This window comes from Pundamilia nyererei, unplaced genomic scaffold (assembly GCF_000239375.1).
Source record: "Pundamilia nyererei isolate P.nyererei 1_Seehausen unplaced genomic scaffold, PunNye1.0 scaffold00036, whole genome shotgun sequence".
In the NCBI taxonomy this organism is placed as follows: domain Eukaryota; kingdom Metazoa; phylum Chordata; class Actinopteri; order Cichliformes; family Cichlidae; genus Pundamilia; species Pundamilia nyererei.
The window spans coordinates 2,863,173-2,885,246 of record NW_005187437.1 but is presented as its reverse complement, the minus strand read 5'-3'; the positions used below and the strand labels follow the sequence as shown (position 1 = coordinate 2,885,246).

The following is a 22,074-nucleotide window of genomic DNA, read 5'->3' as shown; positions in this document are numbered from 1 at the left end:
CCATCCTTGAATGGCAGAGTCTAGGTAATCACTGTAATTTACGCAATCTATACATTAAAAGACCCCAACGTGTTCAAAGCAGAGGAAAGGGACGTTTCAGGGGAATCTGACCCAGGATCCAGATGCTGAAATTAAAGAGCTGTGTGTGTGTGAAGAGGTATGTATGAAACTGCAAGTTTTCTATACATTTTAAAAAAAACTACAGTGTTACATGAGATTCTAAATGAAGATATATTCACCATTAGAAAGATATGTTAGCTCTTCATAGTTGATATAAATTCAAAAATAAACAATACTACTGTTTCAGCGACAAACAGAAATTATTATTCAGAAGATGGATTCTTTTTAGATTTGCGAAGATTTGTTTTCCTTGTAGAGAAAGGATAGAAGGTCTGTTTAAACAGACCACGCAATGGAGGAAGGCCACCCTGCTGCACAGTTTCCGCTGATACATGATCTCAATGTGTGCACAAGTCACCATCTGCTATGCTATAAATATCACATACGTGTACACTCACTCTTCAGCAGAAGCCAAGTTGAGTTCCTGTGACTATTTTACTTGGGTTAAATGAAACATATCAAACTTCCTACCCTTAAAGGTAGCGAATAGTCCAGATATACTCCATGCAACACTGAAATAGACGGATCACAATGTTGCATGTCAAAGAAATTATTCTCTTGCAGAAGTGAGTTGTTTTTGTTGTGCTTTTCTCTGTTTCCCAAAGAGGCTAAAGCACCACTTGATACATGGATGATCCATGCTGAGTCCTAAGCAGCTACCAGGTGTTTACACTAATTTGACTTTCCCAGCTAGACTTTCTCTCTGGGGCAAACCCATAACAAATGAATACTCAGACATGCTCACACAAGTTTTCCTGCTCTTGCACATGCCACTGGTATTTCCAGTTCATGTGGTGTGGGCTACATCATGTGAGGCCTCTCTACCCAGATTGCTTTTATGATTTTATTGCAGTCTTGATTAGGCACATGTGACTAACTGCAAACCAATGTTGGCAACGCATGAGCGGTTGGCAGAAAGCAGTGATCTTCTAGAAGAATTGTAACAACACCGCGTTCAAGAAGGCGGTAGCTGTTCACCGGGAATTTGATGCTTCTGGCCGTGCGGAACAAAGTTGGCCCAGCTCACCTCATTTCACACATTAACTGTTGTGTTTGCATAGAAGAGAGGAGACATTTTCATTCTGCAGTCGGGCTCCACTACCTCACAGAAGAAAAATGCTAACCCTGCTTCATTTGCCACAGAAAAACGGGCCAAGTTGACTTAGCCAGAGAGGGAAAATATTGGGGTCTTTTAAATGCAAAAATTCAGGGGAGGGAAATGGAAATGTGACCGTTTTCCTGACATAAAAAACAGAAAACATCAAGACTCAATTATGATGTTCTCAAGACTAAGCTGGACTTTGTTCCCTTTCATTCTTTTTTGAGTGTTTGTCCAAGAGATTGGTGGGGGGACGAAATTGAAAGGGACACAGTAATGATTTGTAAAATGATGGATGCCAGCATAAATTGATAGTTTTTTGGGGTTTTTTTTCTTCTGTTAAAGGGACTGCAGCTTAAAAAGATCCAGAAGGCACATACCACATCAAAGAATAATTGAGATCTCTATCACAATCACACACAAAACAGGGGAGTCAGGGAAAGGTACTGCAGAAGGGAGGGGAAAAAAAGGTGTAACATTTAAAATCATAAAAAATAAAATAAAATGGGGTTTGTGCATTTTCAAGAATTATTCTATGATGCTGTGCAGCTCCTGTGTGGTCCTCTTTTTCTGTCTCTCTCCCTTGCTCTTCCTCCTTCTCTCACACTCACTCTTCCCTCTTTTGTGGCTCTAAGCCTATGAGCTGGCTTGGGCCCTTCCTTACTACACACACCCAGCGGGGCTTTATAAAGGCAGGGCCGGAGGTCTCGGCAGCCACACTCTCTGCCTGTGCCTCCTCTGCCTTTACGTCTGCACTGAAAGCCTGTGTCAATTTCTCCAGCTTCCAGGTCGTGTGGAACAGAGATGCTGACACCACATTACAGGGTCCCCAGTCTCCTGGTTATCCTGCTGGGCCCCATCCTGATGCCTGCCAGCCGGGCCGCTATGGACAGCCAAGGTGAGGAGACGTCAGAGTTATTATTGCTGCCTGAGGTTGGGATATTAGTAGCACTTTGTGGGGAGGAAAATGGACACACAGACTCAAGCAGGTAACCTCAAACTGGGACTGTGAGTAAAGACAGACTGCTTTTGAAAATGCAGGTGTGTGGGTGCCAGTGGCTGAAGATGAACATAAGCTGGTGTCAGTGTATTTTTGTCCGTGTCTACTTGTTTATGTAAACTTTGGGATGGACTGTTTGTCTTTCCTTGTTTTAGTGTGTGGCAAAAGGAATTTTCTTTTTTAGCTTTGTTTTCCCCCCTAGAGCTTCTCCGTGAGCATGAATGGATAGATATCAAAGTGCCTTCAAGGCTGTTTTTATCACTTTGACACCTTTTAAGAAACCTGTTTTTCTTGTCTGAATCAAGGTAAAGTACATGTGCATATGTCAGGGCATTAACCTTAAAGAGAGAAAAATGTGTGCTCACGCACACACATGAATTCTTATGAAGTTCTGCACATGTTCTGCACAACAGTCAGCCCCACACACATGCCTGCTTGTTTACCTGTAAATCTCTGAGATCTACTCATATCCAAGACTGCACCTACATCTCATTCATTCTTTCTCCATGCATGTTTCTATGGAGCAGCCCTGTATGAGATTGAGAAAGAGCCGGCATATTGGGATGCACAAGCAAGGGCGACACTGGATGCTGCGCTCAGATTACGTCCTCGGGAGCACCAGGCCAAGAACATCATCCTGTTCCTGGGTGACGGTAAGCTTCTGAGAAATCAATTTTAACCAGCATTCAGTGCTGGCACAGCTGTGGCTAAAGATTCAGTAGAAAATGCATTACTTTCACCTTCAATGACAAACATAGCAAAGTGGATGATGTAACAGTATTTCTAAATAATTATAAAACTGTTTTCAAAGTGGGCAAGCAATGTGAGGTTTTGGGGTTCTTGTGTTTTTTTTTGCCAAGACTAAACAGAAGGATCAAATATCATTCAGCAATTACCAACAAATATGGTTCAAATATTTGGGAAAATTAAGCTTGATTGCAGTGCTTTGGAACTTTATGGGCGAAATATAGAATAGGTGGAAAAAAATACTTGTACAGACATATGTTGGTGTAGCATTGTGATAGACATTTAAACTTTAAATGGCCGATTTTCATTTTTTAACACTACCTGCGCTGACAGGTCAGAGGCTGTGTTGTCTTGCAGTGAGGTGTTGGCAGCAGATCCTTTCATTCCTGTGGGTTGAAAGGTGAGGCTTCTGATAATCAGGCTTGCTCCGGTCTGCCCCAGAGATGCTCCATCAAGTTTTGGATCACGGGAGGTTGGAAGCCTTTGGCTCTTTGCTGTGCTCCACGAGCTGTTCCTGAACTTTTTCTTTCTGATGTCAATGGTTGTTAGATTGTTGGGCTGGTCACGTTGGTCAAAGACCGACGAACTGCAGGTGGGGGATGTGGATGACCTGTTAGTGGTTTTAATGTTGATGTGTGATCAGTGTACAGGAGGCAATGAAAATCTTTTGTCTCATTATCTCATTCAAAGCACTGGGCCACTTTTAAAACTGTATTTTTATGAATCTTCCATTGTGTCCGTAACTCAGATTTTATTTTAAGGAAAAGAACAAAATCACTGAGATCCACATCCTGAGAACAGCTGGTAGTTGGTTTGGCAGAAAAAAAATTCGTTCCAGTCCACTGTGACCAGGCACACATGTGTCACAGTTTAGCACCTTTGCCTTTTCACAGATAGGATGCAATAGTAGAGGTCTTTATTGGAAGTCAGACATCAGCGATGCTGTTGTTGTTGGGTTTGTTTTTTTTTTAATAGTGCAACAATTAGCAATGTTATAATTTCTATCTTGACCTTATAATGGCAGCATTGTCACACAGTTAGAGTATTCAAACCCAGAATCAATGATTCACAAATGTATTTATTGATTATTCTGTGTTCCATTTACCCTGGACGTTTGATGGTGGGCTTAGAGTGACTCCCACTCCTGAGTTAAGATGTTCCAGTAAGAAAGTCACAAAATCAAGGAAAATAAGTATTTGCTTTGTTCCTTAGCAATGTAGAGCCATTCATGTATCTGGTGTGTGACCCACTCAGCCATGGTGTCACCAGGTGCCACTCCAGTCAGCTGCCAGCTGGAAACTGAGGCTACAGTCTTTACATGCTATTTTTGACAACCCAAGATTGGAAATGTGCTGCCTGGTCTGATGAGTTTCGATTTCTGCTGCAAGATTCAGACGATAGGTTAGAATTTGGCATAAACAACATGAAAGCATGAATCCATTCTGCTTTGTATCAACAGTTCAGGACACTGGTGATGGAATAATGGTGTGGGGATATTTTCTTGCCACTGTTGTCACACAGTTTAAGTACCAGAACCCAGATGCAATGATACAAAACTGTGTAAGAGGCTTATACTGTACTGCATTTACCTCTGAAGACAGATGTCAGAGCTGGGAGCTGCGTTCCAGTAGTCATTTCGGAAAAGCGAGGAAAAACAGGATTTGTTTACTGTTTGTAAACACAAGATTTGTTTACTGTGTGTAAACACAAGATTTGTTTACTGTGTATACTTGTTTTTTGCCCTGAAACACACTGCCCCAGCACATTCGTGTATGCATGAGGTTTATGTAGTGAGTTACAAATACATAGCAGTGATCCTACAGATCACAAGTTTTACAGTTTTACTAATGTTCCCATGCACATCCGCCATCTTGGATCATTAAATCAGGGTTAGTCGTGCCGTCCTGACTTTCTCAGTTGAAATTCTGATTTGAGGAAGCATTCCAGTCGAAGATTGTGACTGGGAACTTGGAAATTCCTCTTTCCAACTTCAAATGGAATTCCCATTATTGACATAGCAGCATAGCACTGCTTCATCTGAGATTAATGTAGTTTCATCTAAAGAAAAAGAAATAAATCGGATAAAAATGTCAAACACAAACAAAAGTGTGCATTTTTTTCTTTCGCACAGCTCTTACAGAGCCATTTGTTTCTTTTAGAGTGCATTGTTTGTTGTTAGCAGTTGTCTTTTAGCTATGCTGTTACATTAGTTGATACTCTAAGATAACTTAGTTATCTTAGAGTATCAACATCAGTGGGGGCGCCACCTTAAAGATCCACTCTTGAGATAACAAAGTGTCCTTCTGTAGCGCTGTAGTCTGACACTGCAACATCTACAGACAGCTATTGACATTTGAGAATAATTTCCATCTGCATTAGATTTGGCTGGAAATTGTTCTGCCATTAATTGTTACTTTTATGACTGGTGAGGGATTAAATCAGTTTTGGTGGGAGAAGCTGATTAAAGGCACAAAGATGTGAGAATGTTTTTTGTGTTAAAGACAAACAATATCTGCTTTAAATCATACCCATCAAGTTGCATTTCTGGGTGGTCGGTGAGCGAGTTTTCTTTGCACATCTCTCCTGCCCTGCTTTGCCCTAAGCCTGTTCTTAATTTTATGAGTGTGACTTTTAAGGGAAACTTAAATGCACCACAGTAGGGTTTTTAAATACAATGGTAAAGGGCTTACAGCAGCAAAGGAAAACTTGTAGGCACCATAGCAAAAACAGGCAACAAATTGATTGTTTAGTTAAGGAGGTACAATGCTTCGGGCTTCTCCAGGAGTGTTCAGATGCGTCATGGGTCAACCCTGTTTTTGACATTGCTTGGTAAATTGTGACAGTTTAAATAAAGCCTACAAGTTCCTGCATTTATACTGGAGAGCAACAAAAAGTTAAACATGCTTGTACTATTGAAAATCACTTTATCCATAAAAACCACGTAGACAGAAATGAAAACGAATGTGTTTGAAAAACTAACGGTAACCTCTGAGAACTAGAAGACAGACTGTTTCTTCAACAAAACATGTCACTGTGTTTTCACTTGAAAATATAAAATGTTAACGTTTTTTTATGTAACACATAAAAACAACAAAAGCTTAGGATTAAAGCTGGTCTGGTGAAATTTATGAATATCTAGATCTAGATCTAGATATTGGTGTTTCCATTTGAGAGTCTACAGGACATACGCTGAGGCTGGGTTTTAGAAATACAACATGGTAACATGAGAAATGTTAACTGTGATAACTCTAACATCTAGTTTAAGGTGTGTGAAGTAAATGCATCACAGAAGCTAATGAGGAGCTGCTTCTCCCTTATTGTGTTCAAATAAAGTACAAGTGATTTACATAAGGTTGATTCATAATACAAGAAAGGATGGTTCACATCATCTAAAAGATTCGACTGGAACTTGAAATATTAAAGTACTGTTCCTGTCTGTGTGATGATTGTATTTTACCTGAGCTACTGTGAATGTTGTAAAAGCACTGTGACAAAGAGAAAGTACGCATTTGGGTAAACTGAGCTGGAACTTCACATATTGTGAGTTTTTTTTCTTTTCTTTGAGAAAACTCATAAACTCCTTGCTTATTTAAGTAAGTAATTCACACAGATATTATATGTTTAAAGGGTGAGCTTAACAGTCAAGGAAGTGTCCTCAATACAGCCTGTACACACTTTGACATAGATGTAAGAGGACTGATAAAAGAAGGTATAATGGTAAATAAAACAAATAGTTATGTCAATAACTTCTGTTCCCTGAAGGAGAGGAGCGAGGTACAACACATAAGAATGGGATATCACGCCCTCGCGTGTCCTGGCTGAAGAAACCTTTATTCACGCCCTTAAGGCAGATGACGTGTGATGACACGCGCACGACCCCGCCTGCACATATAGCCCCTGTCATCACAGTCATCCCTCAGTTCGATAGCCGCTCTTCACCAAGCCAAACTGCTCAATGGGGCCACCTTGTGTTGTACCTCGTTCCTCTCCTTCAGGGAACAGAAGTTATAGACATAACTATTCGTTCCCTTTCAGTCGATTCACTCGGTACAACACATAAGTATGGGACATATATACACGCCCCGCAGAGCAGCCACCGAACCGGAATCGGACCACCATATCCTTAGTAAGTGGTAGATCCAGCAGAAAGGACAGCATGAGCCACCGAAGGGGCCAAGGACTTGCTGCTAGCAGGCTGATTATCTCCGCATACCACAATCTTATGGGCCACCAAGGGGCCACTAGAATCAGAGAGAGGGAATACCGATGTACTCGCTCTAGAACTGGAGATATCATTTCCACTGGGGGAAATGCATACACGTCTGGCCATTGGTGCGCTAGCGCGTCCATGCCCAAGGGTGCATCGTGGTCGATTATGGAGAAGAACAGGGGGCAGTGAGTATTTACCCTGGAAGCAAAAAGATCTATTTGTGCCTTGCCAAATAAATCCCAAATCTGAGCCACTACTTAAGGGTGTAACCTCCCTTCTCTCACCAGAGGACCCCCCTTGGAGAGAAGGTCCGGCCCCAGGTTCAGGTGGCCCGGGACATGGGTGGCTCTTAGAGACAGAAAATGAACACTGCACCATAACAGCAGAGAGTGAGACAGCTTCAACAGGGGAAGAGAGTGTGTTCCTCCCTGCCTGTTTATGTAGGACACCACTGTTGAATTGTCCGTCCTGACTAAGACATGCTGGCCATCCAGGACTGGACGGAAATGCTTTAGAGCTAAGAACACTGTTAACAGCTCTAAGTGGTTGATGTGCAGCTCGCGCTGGGCTGCAGACCAGATCCCTCTCACTGATGCACCCTCGCAAAGCACTCCCCACCCTCTTAGGGAAGCATCTGTGGACACCACCTTGCGAAACAACACCCTCCCAATCCGAGAGCCCTGATGCAGCAGCCTGGGCTCCCTCCAAGGACGGAGAGCTAGCATGCAAGACGCGGTTACCGGCAGCCTCCTCCAGAGGTGACGCGATGCACACAAACGGTGAGAGAGAGTCCAGCGTTGAAACGCTCTCATTTTTAACAGTCCAAGTGGCGCTATGGCGATCATAGATGCCATCATGCCCAACAAGCTTAATATTGTCTGGAAACGCAGTCTGCTTCCCAGCTGAAACTGAGCGAGGCAGCGATGAAACGCGGCCACTCTGTGCTCCGACAAACATGCGCGGCTGGAAAGCAAGCATATTTTCAAACCGAGAAAAGTAATCTGCTGACTCGGGATTAGCGAGCTCTTTTGAAAGTTCACAGAGAACCCCAGTGTCTGAATGTGTGACAGAACCAGCGACAGCTGTGTCTCTGCCTGCTCTCTGGAGCAAGCTACGAGAGCCCAGTCGTCTAGGTAGGCTAAGATGCGGATGCCTCCCTCTCTGAGGGGCGCTAGCGCTGCCTTGGCACATTTCGTAAAGGTGCGAGGAGCGAGCGACAGCCCGAACGGCAGCACTAAGTATTCATAGGCTACGCCCTCAAATACAAACCTCAGAAACTGCCTGTGTTTCGGGTGTATAGCCACATGAAAATAAGCATCTATTAGATCGATTGTTGCAAACCAATCTCCCAGGCCGACTGCATTCAATAGCTGTCTGAGTGTTAGCATCTTGAACCTGTACGTTCGTAGATACGTGTTCAAGACTCGCGGGTTGAGGATGGGACAAGGCCCTCCTTCTTTTTTTGGAACAACAAAATAATGGCTGTACCAACCTTTGTCTGTCTCCGAAGTGGGGACCACTCGTGTTGCTCTTTTCTGCAATAGCGCCTTTATTTCCTCTCTGAGTATCATGGCCGCCTCGGTGTTGACAGTCGTGTTTACGACTCTTTGGAAACGAGGCGGCTTGACCCGGTAACCCATGGCAATGGTTCGCAGCACCCACGGAGAGGGGGCACAAGTGCGCCACTGAGGGAAGTGAGCAGCCAGTCGGCTGACCTGCAGCACCGTCGGCGGGGCGTTGTCGCCCCCCAGTTTGTCTGCAGGGGACTGCATCACCTGCCTGACCTGGCTCATTCTGCCTGTAGGCTGAGCATTTGTGATTGTTTGAGAATAAACAACACTCTTTATTGATTGTAACATGGAAACATGTACATTCATACATTTTGTTGGAGGCACCTTTTCTCGATGTGGTCACCTGAACATTTAACACACCTGAACAGGGAGTGACCTGAGGCATTTTGTGTGCAGGAGTTTTGTGCTTGGGAGACAGTGTTAGGAAAGTGCAGCGCCTTCTGGGGCTGACAACCTGAACAGAACTTAAGCGGCACCTCTTGTGCGGCAACAGAGGGGTAAAAGCAGCGTCTCCCTGCTGCTGGACCCCTTCTCCACTCGAAACCACAGCTAGGAGGGCTGAGGCTGAGGTGTCGGGTCCCGCCGGGGGCCCGAGGGTGGGCCTTTGCTCCAGGCCAACTGGCGTGGAGCTCATGCCAGAGGATGTGCTCTCGCTGGCGGCACACTCACTTCAGCAGTGGGTGCCGGTCTCTTGCCAGTCGTCAGAGCAGCGGTGGGCCTGTGAGAGCTAACTGCGGGCTTGGGCTTGGGCTGACATCTGGGGATGATGTCGTGTCCAAATATAAAGCTCTGTCCCTATCCGGGACGTCAGAGAGGGTCAGCCACAGGTGCCTCTGCGCCACTACTGTCGACGCCATCCCTCTGCCCAGGGAGAGCACTGCACAGCGAGACGCACGGAGGATGTAATCTGTGGCGACTCTGACCTCGTTAAGAAGAGGTGCCAGCGGGCTGTCATCAGGAACCAGCGATCCGAGCTCCGCCAGGCACATTGCCTGGTACGTCTGGAGCATGGTGACGGAGCTCATGGCATGAGCAGTGCTGGCCTGAGCCCAATAAATCTTCTCCAGCTGCAAAGCAGAGAATCTGCAGTACTTGGACGGCAGAGTTGCGGGGCCGCCGACACCATGGTTATGGGATAAGCAGCCAGAGACGGCTCCATAGGGGGTGGGTTAGCTAAGCCAGCCCCCTCGGCGCCGTCCAATTCCTTGTACTGTCCATAGCCGGGCACAGTGACGCGGGTAGACAGAGGTTTGTTCCATGCTGTTAGCTCGCAGAGAAAGTCTGGGAACATGGGAAGGCAGGAGGAGAGGGCCAGTCCACCTGCAGCTTCTCAGCAGCACGGCAAAACAGAGAAAAAAAGAGAGGTGTCATCGTGGCCGACCGGCGTAGCAGCGGCGGCACATTGGGCCGACAGTGAACTCTCCTGCTCATCCTCCGACAAACCATGGATGTCCAGGCCGATGTCCAGTACGTCATCGTTTTCCTGGGGAGCGCTGGCGGGCTTCAACCCAGGCTGAAGCCCGTCAGCACTCCTGCATGGTTTCGGCTCGTCATCGGCTAACCCGTCAACATATTCCATGTGGTCAGCCCAGCTAATTGCAGGGACATCGACTGGAAAATCCTCGTCTTCGGACTCGGATGAAGCCGGGGCTCCAGACTCGGAAAGGAGAGGGTCATGCCGTGCGACAGCCAAGCGTCCCAGCACTTTTTCCACAAACGTCACCCGTCTTTCCAGGGTCGAGCGCCGGAGCTGGCGACAAAACGCACAGGCTTCGGGCCCAGGCAGACAGGGCAGGCATTGTGCTGGTCACTGTCGTGCAAAGAGAAACCGCATCCCTGAGGACAGGGGCGAACAGAAGATTTCTGCTTTGCTCGCTTCGGTTTGGAGTCCATTCCAAAACGCAAAGCAAAATGCTGCACGGGAAAAAACTTGAAATTAGTGCTCCGCGGGCAGCCTACACACCAACTGCGTGGTGGAGGCTAACACCAACAGGGGCAGTTAAGCTAAGTTCAAGTCGGCAGACAACAGAGCTAACTACCAGCAGCTAGCTAGCCCAACTCAGCAGAGGTGTTCTCAGCGAGGTGAAGAGCGTAAGAACTGAGGGATGACTGTGATGACAGCGGCTATATGTGCAGGCGGGGGCCATGCGCCTACCACTCACTAAGGATATGGTGGTCCAATTCCGGTTCGGTGGCTGCTCTGCAGGGCGTGTATATATGTCCCATACTTATGTGTTGTACCGAGTGAATCGACTGAAAGGGAACGAATAGTTATGTCTATAACTTCTGTTCCCTGAAGGAGAGGAACGAGGTACAACACAAGGTGGCCCCACTGAGCAGTTTGGCTTGGTGAAGAGCGGCTATCGAACTGAGGGATGACTGTGATGACAGGGGCTATATGTGCAGGCGGGGTCGTGCGCGTGTCATCACACGTCATCTGCCTTAAGGGCGTGAATAAAGGTTTCTTCAGCCAGGACACGCGAGGGCGTGATATCCCATACTTATGTGTTGTACCGAGTGAATCGACTGAAAGGGAACCAAAAATGTTAATTGAGTCATTTGATTTATTCTAAACTGCAACATTACTTTCTGTAATACCATTTTTGTGACTTAACATTCTCACTTCCAGATGATTGTTGTTGTAATTTGGTGACGTATAGATAAAAATGAACTGAAACCTCTGCTTACTAAGGGGTCCTTTTCATGGTTAGTGTGCAATGAAACAAAAGGAAAACTTAAATTTCACTGTAACCCTTAATGGTTTTGTGTAGAAAAGGGCAGTTTGGAAGTTTAAATGACATTACAATTGTTGTACATTACTCTAAAACCAAAGCTATAAGATTGACTTTTAAGATTACAACCTGATTTCAAACATAATCTAACATAAACATTCTTACCCCTGGAAAAAGCTCTAAGATATTAAGAGAATATGCCAAATGAGATACAGGATGGCAAAAAATGTATCTTAAAATGAGCTCTTTCAAGCTCTTTTTCATTAGAACAGTAAAGTACCACAACAAAGAATAAGGACACATATGAGGAACAGGTATCACTGCTTTAGAGTTTTCTTGTGTTGCATGCAAAACTCTTTCTTAGTCTCCTCTCGGCATTTTCTTATTTAAACACTGGTGACTAAGAATCAGTCTCATTGAAATGTATAAATGTATCCATCACCTTTTGAATGTGTGCCATGAACAATTAAGGCATTTCTCAAGAAATAACAAGGGGAATCGAGCCCCCTTACTATCAACCTTATAAAATGTCCAGTGAATGTGTATAATGTTGACACGTCAGTGACCTTTGGTCGTCAATCACTGTCTCGCAGGAATGGGCGTGTCCACAGTGTCAGCAGCTCGAATCCTGCGAGGTCAGATGGATGGTGGATCTGGAGAAGAGACGATACTAGCCATGGACACCTTTCCATACGTGGCTCTCTCTAAGGTGACAAAACAGCACTGCTGACCTGCAGGTCATCAGTTATTATTCATCAATTAATTATTCACGTGTAGAAAGAAATTCAAAATAGCCAGTAAAGTGTCATCCTATAACCTCAGCTGCACTTCAAATGTATTTTACATTTTGTATTTTATTAATAGTTCTTCTAAGTTGCTTTCTCCACTCATGAGAAGTAGAGTAACTTTTCCAATGTGTGCTCTTGTTCTTCTGTGGCCTGTACTGAACTGTATCTACTCACATTACATCTAATGCTCTTTTTTTTTCTTTTTTTTTTTTCTCTAGAGTTGGTCAGTTGGTTGCTAGGAAAAATGCTTTTATGTAATTCCTTGGAAGGGTGGAATACATATTAACCAGTAAATAGCTCTGTATTTTCAAACCTGCAGTAAAACATTTCTTACTGTGTTTGAAAATTATTGCATTTTACTGTTACACTATCCTAAAAAAGGTTTTCCTCCTGGTGAAGAAAGTGACAAAGCAGGGGGGAATTTTCACACAAATTTCAAAACACATTCCAGGTTAGCAACAGCTCACAGAAACGTACCTTTTCTCTGTGGCCTTTGAGTTTTTCCCCACTTTCACTCACATTCTTGTAAAATGTGCATGTGTGTTTATGGTAGAAATACAGTCACCTGGTAAATCAGTACAGAGAGACATGAAATAGAACTATCATAGAGACAAAGACAGATTTGCACTGCAGGTGAATACCCCTTTATAAGGAAGGCTGATCAGGGGCTTGAACGTGTCTTTTTATTCACATGCTTCGTTCCCTTAACACGACACATGCCACTCAAACTCTCACGTGAAAAAAGAAATCCTAATGCAATCAACAGCTGAAGTGAAAATGCTGACACTGTGGTAGAAAATGTGAACACAGATTTAAACTCATCATCCTGGATTGAACATAATCCCTAAATCACTGTGTGGTTGAAAGAAGGAATCAGTGTTTAGTGTCTTTGGTGCCTCTGATATCCCAACCTATAATCAAAAAGAGAACATATCTGATATAACACATTCTAGCTGGCTCCATCTTTTAGATCATCCCCAGAAACTTTTGCAACTTAAGTGACAGTCATTTCAACTTAACACATTAGAACATGAAGCACATTCAAGCAATTTTTCTCAGGGGAGAAGCAAAAATGCTACTTTCAATATGCAGTGAATGCATAAAATATCTCAGCTCCCCAAATGTGCATGTGCAGATTTCACTTCTAAAAATAATGACATGGTCCATCTGTGTTTGATGCTATCCTGTTTTTAATGCTGTTTTTGTTTCTACTCTGTAGACCTACAGTGTGGACAAGCAGGTAGCAGACAGTGCCAGCACTGCTACCGCCTACCACTGCGGTGTGAAGGCCAATGCAAAGACAGTAGGACTCAGCGCTAAAGCGGTGGCCTACGAGTGTAACACCACCTTTGGTAATGAGGTCTACTCAGTTCTGCGGCGCGCTAAAGCACAAGGTAAAGACAGTTGATTGCTTGGTCAAGTAGTGAGTTTGCTGTGTAAAGGACAGGTCAACCAGTTTGTTTTCTTATCTTAAGATATGCTTTAAAATTAAATATGTGGAATAAAGCAATAATCTGACAAGCTACTTCAGTGTCGCTTGCCAATTACGGTTCAACGTTCAAAAAATATATATACAGTTAGGACAACCACCCACGCTGATCTGCCTTGACCTTTGTGCCTGTGGTCACTTTATGACATGCAATTTGTGCAGGGTTGTCTGTCAAGGCATGTGCATGTTTCAAGTGAATTTGTATTGTTGTTTCCATCGTGTCACAACATTAGATTGAGTTTGCGATATTTTTGTCACATATATGTTTATTTGCATCATGTGTCGATATACCAAATCGTTTAATGCACCCTTGGCTGCAGGGTAAGACCCTGGTAAACCAAATATGGCTGAGGTAACACAGACCACTAATGTTTTCTTCATAGAGGTCTACACATAGTCTAGCTCAGGGGTCGGCAACCTGCAGCTCCGGAGCCGCATGCGACTCTTTAGTCCTTTTAGTGCGGCTCGCGTGGTTTGGGAAAATAAATTATTTTTTTAAGTAATTGGCTGAAGTGTATTTTATTTATGTTAGTTCTTTTTTAACTTGTAGTTCTAAATTGGAAGATTATTGTGATATTGAAATATAAATAGAAAATTATATTCTATTACTTTTTGATCACTCAAAATAAGCGTCACACTTGTGGAAGCCGGTGTACCCGCCGAAACGCCGTGCATTTATCGAGACTTTCAACCCCAGGTAAGCCAATTATGGATCTTCGGATCTACATTATGTCAGCAGCTGTTCTCCACCGTGAACTATATTAAAAACAAACACCGCTCACGCCTCATAGATGAAAGCTTACAGTCCTGCGTAAAGATGAAAGTCACTTCGTACAGCCCCGATTTGCAGACGCTGTGCGCAGAGGTTCAGGAGCAGAAGTCCCATTGTAAACATATCACGGCAGACCCGACGATGTTTCCATGAACACGCTTTTCAGCATCTCTTTATTGACCACTTTTCACACACGGTTGCTGTACGCATACAGCCGGTGTTAAAGCTCACAGCCCGACACATACCAACACAACAGCATAGATAGCACAGACGTTAAGGTGGCGAGGCGTGATTGCTGGTGCCGCTCAGATGCGTCCGCCTATTTTTCATTTTTCAGCAGCATAGTGCTTTTTTTTCCAATTATTTTTTTTAAAAATCAGGTCAAGGCTCCAAAAGCCCAAAGGTGATATAAAGGTGGCGGCTCACAACAGTTTTTGTTTGCTGGATCATTTTAGCTCAGCTGGGTGTCTTTCCTTTTGTTATATTTCTTTAAGAGTTCAAAATGTGTTCATTACATAAATAAAATGTAATTTTCTCTGTAGCACTTCATGGATTTAAGCAACACACCTTAGTTGTTCACACAAAGCATAAAGGTAAAAAAATATGTATATATACATCTATACAGTGTTATCTTCATTTTAGATGTCAAAAAGTATTTGCGGCTCCCAGTGTTTTCTTTTGCGTGGAAATCGCGTCCAAATGGCTCTTTGGGTGCTAAAGGTTGCTGACCCTTGGTCTAGCTGCTCAACTAGAACTAAATTGCCTTGGGAGACCCTGCTGGGGGCAAATTGCCTCCAATAACATAACTGCTTGAGAGGGCACCAAAACCACCCCACCATGATAAGGTGTTCATTAAGTGGATTGTTCTTCTAAGGCAATTTTTTAAAATTGTTCTTCTATAATTATCAATAAATAAACAAACATGGAACCATCAAACCTGTCCACAGAGATAATGTATTGTACTGTGTTGTACTGTTACAAATGTAGTGTTGACAGCAGTAACTACAACAAATTCTATGAGCGTAACTGCTCGAAAACTCCAAATCTCACCTCCCTCTATCAAAATCATCTCACCATTGTCACCAATAAAACAGATAGTTCTTAGAAATGGAGTTCTCTGGCACAGAAGAAGACACAAACCCAGTTCTAACAAACTCCAAAACTATTTGGTACAAAGTACACAAAAAATATAATTTGTATCATAAAAATAATCATCTTTATGCTTTAATACCAAAATAAAAATTGGTACACAGACTGTGTGAGGGGCTCAGGGGTTGAGAAATGGTGTCAGAACACAAGATAATTTATTTGAAAGAGGTGATTTCATTTTCTATGTTAGACTTTCTTGCTGAGACCCGTCTGTCAAACCTGCAGCTCGAAGTCTTCTCTTCACAGTTAAACTGAGACTTGCTTACTGCAACCACTATTAAGCTGTGCTTGAAGCTGTTGTCCTGTGAGCTGCCTATCATGCAATCTGTTAACTCTCAGAAACTTGTCCTCCGATTCAGTTGCTGCTTTGGGTCTGCCAGATCTCTACCTGACAGAGTGTGCCCCAGTTTCTGAGTGCCTTGTGATGGTGAAGGAAACTGTACTCATTGACACATTGACTTTATTTGCATTTTCTCTGTGGGAAAGACCTACATTTTGAAGTGTTACGATGGTCTGTCTCTCTTCCATTATTAATAGCCTATTTCTTGCCATTTTGTAGCAACACTTTACTTTCTGTAGTACAATACTGTTCAACTGATGCTCATGAGGGTATGGTACCTCAGTGTGTTCCAACACTGCTTTTATGCAGACAGATGGGGTTGTAAGTAATCCAGAAAAGTTGGAACACCTGTAGGACTTAGTAGCACCAGCTTCTAAGGCTTCATCAACCTCCACTGCTGCCGAACAGCTTTAAATTGTTAACCCATTTTGTGTTCCATGAAAACAAAACATTTTGTATAATTCTGAAAAGTACATTACTTTTGGTTTTGGGTAATCTTACCTTTTTTTCTTTTCTTTTCTTTTTCTTTTTTACATCTGGCAATTCACTACTTACTTTTGTACCATTTCAAATTATTCATTGGACTTGAACAACTTAAACAGCAATAACTGGAAGAATTAGGGTGTTTTAAAACCTTTGACCGGTAGTGTGAACTCCTGGATGTACTGTATTCTATCCATTTTTCATTTGCAGTTTTCTATTGTTTTTCAGGTAAATCAGTAGGAATAGTGACCACCACCCGTGTCCAGCATGCTTCCCCAGCAGCCGCCTACGCCCACTCTGTCAGCCGCAGCTGGTACAGTGATGCAGATCTGCCTTCCAGTGCTCGCGAACATGGTTGCGTCGACATTGCCACCCAGCTAGTCACCAATGTTGACATTGATGTAAGAAAGAAAAATTGTTTGGCTCTTTTCAATCAACAAATAAGATATAACATCAATTGTCAGTGCAGCTATTATATAATAGGGTTTATTTAAATACTTTTATATAAATTGGTAGGGACCAGATAATTCTTTTATTATGCCCTGATGTTGGCCTGGTCTGTCTAGACTTTCACTAGATAGATCAGGCTGCACCCACCTGTTAAACAGGCCTCCTGGCCACCTCTTACCTCCTTTGTTGAAAGGGTCACTCCCAGAGGCAGAGGGCTGTGAGGCACCGCCCAGCGGGAAACGCTCTACAGAGAACCAAACTTTTTTCTTTTGAGTTCTGTATGTCCGTTCAGGCACAGTCCATACTTGATCTGTAGGCAACTCAGAAGTGGAGGTCAGGGTGTGTGTGTGTGTGTAATTTCATATGACTCTACTTGATGAGAGCAGTACACAAATACTTTAAAGAAAAGATTGTAAGCTCGATCAGCCAGTTACACCTTGGCAAAGGCAAAACCCTGTTAGAACCCTGTTTTGCTGCACCACCTTCTTGTTGGCCTATCTTTAATTGCCATATACAAACGAGCACTCTGTGTTCCCAGTTATTTTCCATTGTGATTTCCAGAGTTCATGACTTTATCGTTTTATTTCGATTATCCTGTCAGATTATAATTAACAATAACTTTAAGGTCAGTACAAAGAAATATGAGGAAAGTTGGAAAAGCCAAACATCTTTGTGGTTCTGCTTGTTGTTGTTTTTTAAAGGTGATTCTCGGTGGAGGCAGAATGTACATGACTCCAAAAGGCACCCCAGACCCAGAGTACCCTACCTCCAACTCCCGCAAGGGGGACCGCAAAGACAAGAGGAACCTCATTGATGTGTGGCTGAAGGCTAAACCAGTAGGATTATTGACAATTATTGTGCAAATATTTCCTCAATTCCCCCACGACAGCTCACAGATTCACGTTTCCTCTGGTTTGTGTTTCAGAACAAGAAATCACGCTATGTTTGGCACAGGAAGGAGTTTGATGAGATAAATGTTAAAAATACTGACCGACTCATGGGTGGGTAACAAATATTGGGTCTGCTAATGAGCAGATACAGACTTACTGCAGAATATTAAATATATTAACATTGGTAGAAAGGTAGGAAAAAATTTAGTCATAAACCTGTTTACATATATCTAAGTTATTAAATCTTATAAATGCCTTAGAAAGAAAAGGAGTCCACTTAACCCAACTTTAATCTTTATAGACATGTGAATGATGGTGACTGGTATCATCTCTTACTGCTTTAGTGATAAAACAACACAGTGTGCATGACAGCAATGCAGCCACCAATAGCTCAGAGGTGTTATCATCTTGTTATCAATGTTATGCATATTACCCACTTGTATGATAAATTTAGAAAATTAGATCTGCTGCATTTAAAGGTGTTCTTACTTTTAAAACAAGCCATCATAGAAAAGGCTTGACTAGCAGCTAGCAATTATTTCTTTAAAACTGTTAACTGCCTTATATATAACTTAAATGAGCAAGTGTACCAATTCTTAGATAGATTTTCATATTAATGATCTCTACAGATGGGGTCAGAAGGTTTTAGCTGTTCAACTCTAACATATCTTGAAATTGACTTTCAGTTTCCATTTTTTTTTTTTTTTTTTTTGTTATAACTGACAGTTTGGATTAACCACAACATTGCTGTGTGCTGCTGCATATTTTTTATTCATTTTGGTCCAACATGAACATTTTCTTCTTTTTTGTTCGTGCTTCTAGGTCTGTTTGAGCCCAAAGACATGAGATTTGAGGTTTTCCGAAATAGCACACGTGATCCATCCATTGTGGAGATGACAGAAAAGGCTATTCAAATACTGAAGAAAAATCCAAAAGGATATTTCCTGTTTGTGGAAGATGAGTGCAATAAAACAATTTTGTAATGTAAAATCTCAGCAAGCACACTCATTTAATTATTTAGCTTGTGAATCCAGTTTAATGAGGTTTAATTCCTTAAGTTGCAAGACAATGAAATAAATATTAAATGTCTAAATCTCTTTTCTGTTATCTGTTACGAGGGAGAATCGATCATGGTCACCACGATGGCATTGCCAAACTGGCACTGACAGAAGCTGTAATGTTTGACCGTGCCATTCATCGTGCTGCACAGCTCACCAGAGAATCAGACACACTGACTGTGGTCACTGCTGACCACTCTCATGTCTTCACCTTTGGTGGCAACACGGCTCGAGGAAACCCCATCTTTGGTATGACTCAAAGCACTGCCACGTGAAGGCATTGTGGGTTCAAACTAGCATGAAAATCATGCTCTGATGTGTGAAATTAAAAGTACAAGGGGCGAGAAAAGGGGTAAAACAAAAAAAGGGTGCAGATGGACCACTTGTGAAGAATACTGGAACTAGCCTCTTCCTTACCTACATTCTTTTTATTTTTATTATTCAGGATTAGCCCCAAAGAAAGCTGACGACCAAATGCCTTTCACTAGCATCCTGTATGCCAATGGCCCGGGTTACGTCCATATAAATGGAACTAGAGAGAACATCACTTTGGTGGATTACTGTAAGTACAGATTAATATCTTTCAGCTGTGGTACTCGTCTGTGCTGATGTGTACACAGACACCTTGAAGCAATGCGGTTATGGTTGGCTTGTGCATGTTTCTCTAGGGAGCAGAGATCAATTATGATGGTCATTTTATTTACGGATTCATGGTTCTGTCTTCTGTTTAGTTCTTTGCACAGGTCTCCTGTACTTTGGAAGGTTAACAGCAATGTTCCTTGTCCTACACTGTGTGTTTTTTGTCATTGAACAAGTGTATGTAACTTAAGGTGAAAAAAATGCCTTCTCTTTTTAATATACTTGTTCTGGGAACCAGTGTACACTCAGCCCACCTGGCACCTATCCCCTGCAAGTCAACATCTATATGATTAATGTAAGCGTATGAGGCCAAAAAGATTTTGTGAGATGTAGAGATAAAAGAGAATAAAGGTTCAACCTTTGCACAATGCTTAAAAGGCCCCTTTAACCAGAGCAAACCAAAGACTGCAGTCGTTTTCCAAATACATCCACTGGGGGTATTTTTACACGCTTTGCTTCGCATTGGTCGCTTAATCAAAGGGATTTAGATTCCTTTCTGGTTTGTGAAAATTATATTATTAAGTTTGATTAAATAAATTACAGAGGATTTGAAAAACACAGTTGTGCCACAGGATACATGAGGAAAGTGTGATAATAGTGCAATCTAATGTATGTCTCTTATCCCAATGACAGTTTATGAATTTGTAAGTAAGGTAGAGTGTATAAGGTCATCACGGTGAATTAATGGAAACGCTGAAACATCTACTTATTCTGAAAGGTTGTTTGGTGACTGGCTACACTTTTTTTTTGTTTAGATGATGAGGAGTACATGCAGCAGGCTGCTGTGCCACTGGATGCTGAGACACATGGTGGGGAGGATGTGGCCATCTATGCCAAAGGACCAATGGCTCACCTGTTCCACGGTGTAAAGGAGCAGAATTATGTGGCACATGTCATGGCCTACGCTGCCTGTTTGGAGCCTTACACAAACTGTCCTCCTCACACTCACCGTCACACTCATTCCTCCTCTGGCCCTGTGAACACACCTTCCAGCCTCTTGTTTTTCCTTCTCTGTGTTCTCTTGTTGTTCAGATGACCCCGCCCAATCCGGCACATGTGTTACTTTGTATAAATGTAGCAATATGCACTAAACACTCGCAGGGTATGCATGTGCACTGTATGTGCACAGGCTGTCAACTTAGAATCCAGGGATAAAAGTACTGTATTTCTTAAGAGAAAAAAAGATTCTCTGTACGTCCATATTTACATGCACAGTTAACCAAACATGCATGCAAGCGTAGGCTTAACTTGGATGTGCTAACTCTATTCAGGTGCATACCAACAGCTATGCAGGAACCTCAAGCTACTACATATGCAAATTAACCATAATTCATATGTAAACAGCCCTCCGTGTGTTTCCACTGCAGAGCCATCAAAACTTGTTGTATTTTATTAAAGGCAATTACAGCCTATATGTACATATGTGACGTCTAACATGCACTAACTTTTTTCATTATTAAGTGTGAGTTTTGCCCATTATGTTTTTTCTCCAGTTAAATACATTCAGTGTAATCTAAAGCTTTGGACAGCATAAACTGAAACAAACAGATTTGAGCTCATTTTTTTCTATTGGTCACATATACAGGGCACAGAGCTGTAACATGATCATCACTGTCCAGGTGAAATAAAATACTATAATGTAATCCTGAATTATGAGCCGTCATGGCGAGTACCAGCGTTATCAGACCTGAGAATAAATCAGAAAGACTGCGTTAAAATATCAGCCCTTCATTATGTGTCTTGACCTTAATAGCTCCTAACCTTTTATGTTTCTCTGTTAAATTGCCTGTCACTTGATACCATAATCTATTGGATTGTAAACGAATGTATTTTATAAGCAAGTTGAAAATGTATTTTCATACTATTTCTTTTCCTACAGATGTGTAGGCATAGAACATCTGGTTTTCTTTGTAAAATCATCTCCATTTGATGGAATATATTTTGGGTAATGCCCAACTTTATGGGTCATTTCATTTAATAAAGATTGCCAAGAAAGAGCATATGTGTTTTTACATTTTCTGGATTGGCTGTGTTCCAAAGTAAGCGTATTACATTGTTGCCCCAACATTTAAGAAAAGATTTAGATACTGATGATAACATTTTGAATGTGGAAACTGAAACTCCTGTTAAGCCCTCCAACAGAGTCTGTGAAATAATGATAAAATAAAATAAATAATAATACAATTATCAGGCTCACTTACATGTATTTCCCTGTAAGAAATGAAATTTTGACATTGTAAAAGTGTATTCCACTGAATTTTTCAAAATCTTCCTGTTTTAATAAAACCGTTTTCTGCAATAAGCCCAAACCTGGTCCAAACAACCAAAGCCAGTGGATATAAAAGAATGAACATTTTTAAACCACTTTCTGAAAACGTCACACAGATGTGTGATCAAAGCCACCTGTACACACACACACACACACACACACACACACACACACACACACACACACACACACACTCATGGCTCAGTTAATTGTACCACAAATTAAAATAAACAACTTTCAACAATTTGTGAAAATTGGACCACTTGAC

At 42.4% G+C, this 22,074-nt stretch overlaps 1 protein-coding gene across 1 annotated transcript; it reads left to right on the top strand.

Annotated features, from left to right (window-relative positions):
- The first annotated feature begins 1,947 nt into the window (after nt 1-1,947).
- alpi.1 (alkaline phosphatase, intestinal, tandem duplicate 1) lies at nt 1,948-21,670 on the top strand. The gene is made up of 11 exons (XM_005730318.2): nt 1,948-2,117; nt 2,747-2,872; nt 12,073-12,188; nt 13,487-13,661; nt 16,729-16,901; nt 17,652-17,786; nt 17,876-17,951; nt 18,663-18,797; nt 18,956-19,147; nt 19,344-19,460; nt 20,293-21,670. The coding sequence occupies exons 1-11, from the start codon at nt 2,024-2,026 to the stop codon at nt 20,571-20,573; spliced, it is 1,620 nt and encodes a 539-aa protein (XP_005730375.1). The 5' UTR covers nt 1,948-2,023; the 3' UTR covers nt 20,574-21,670.
- The last annotated feature ends 404 nt before the right edge of the window (nt 21,671-22,074 follow it).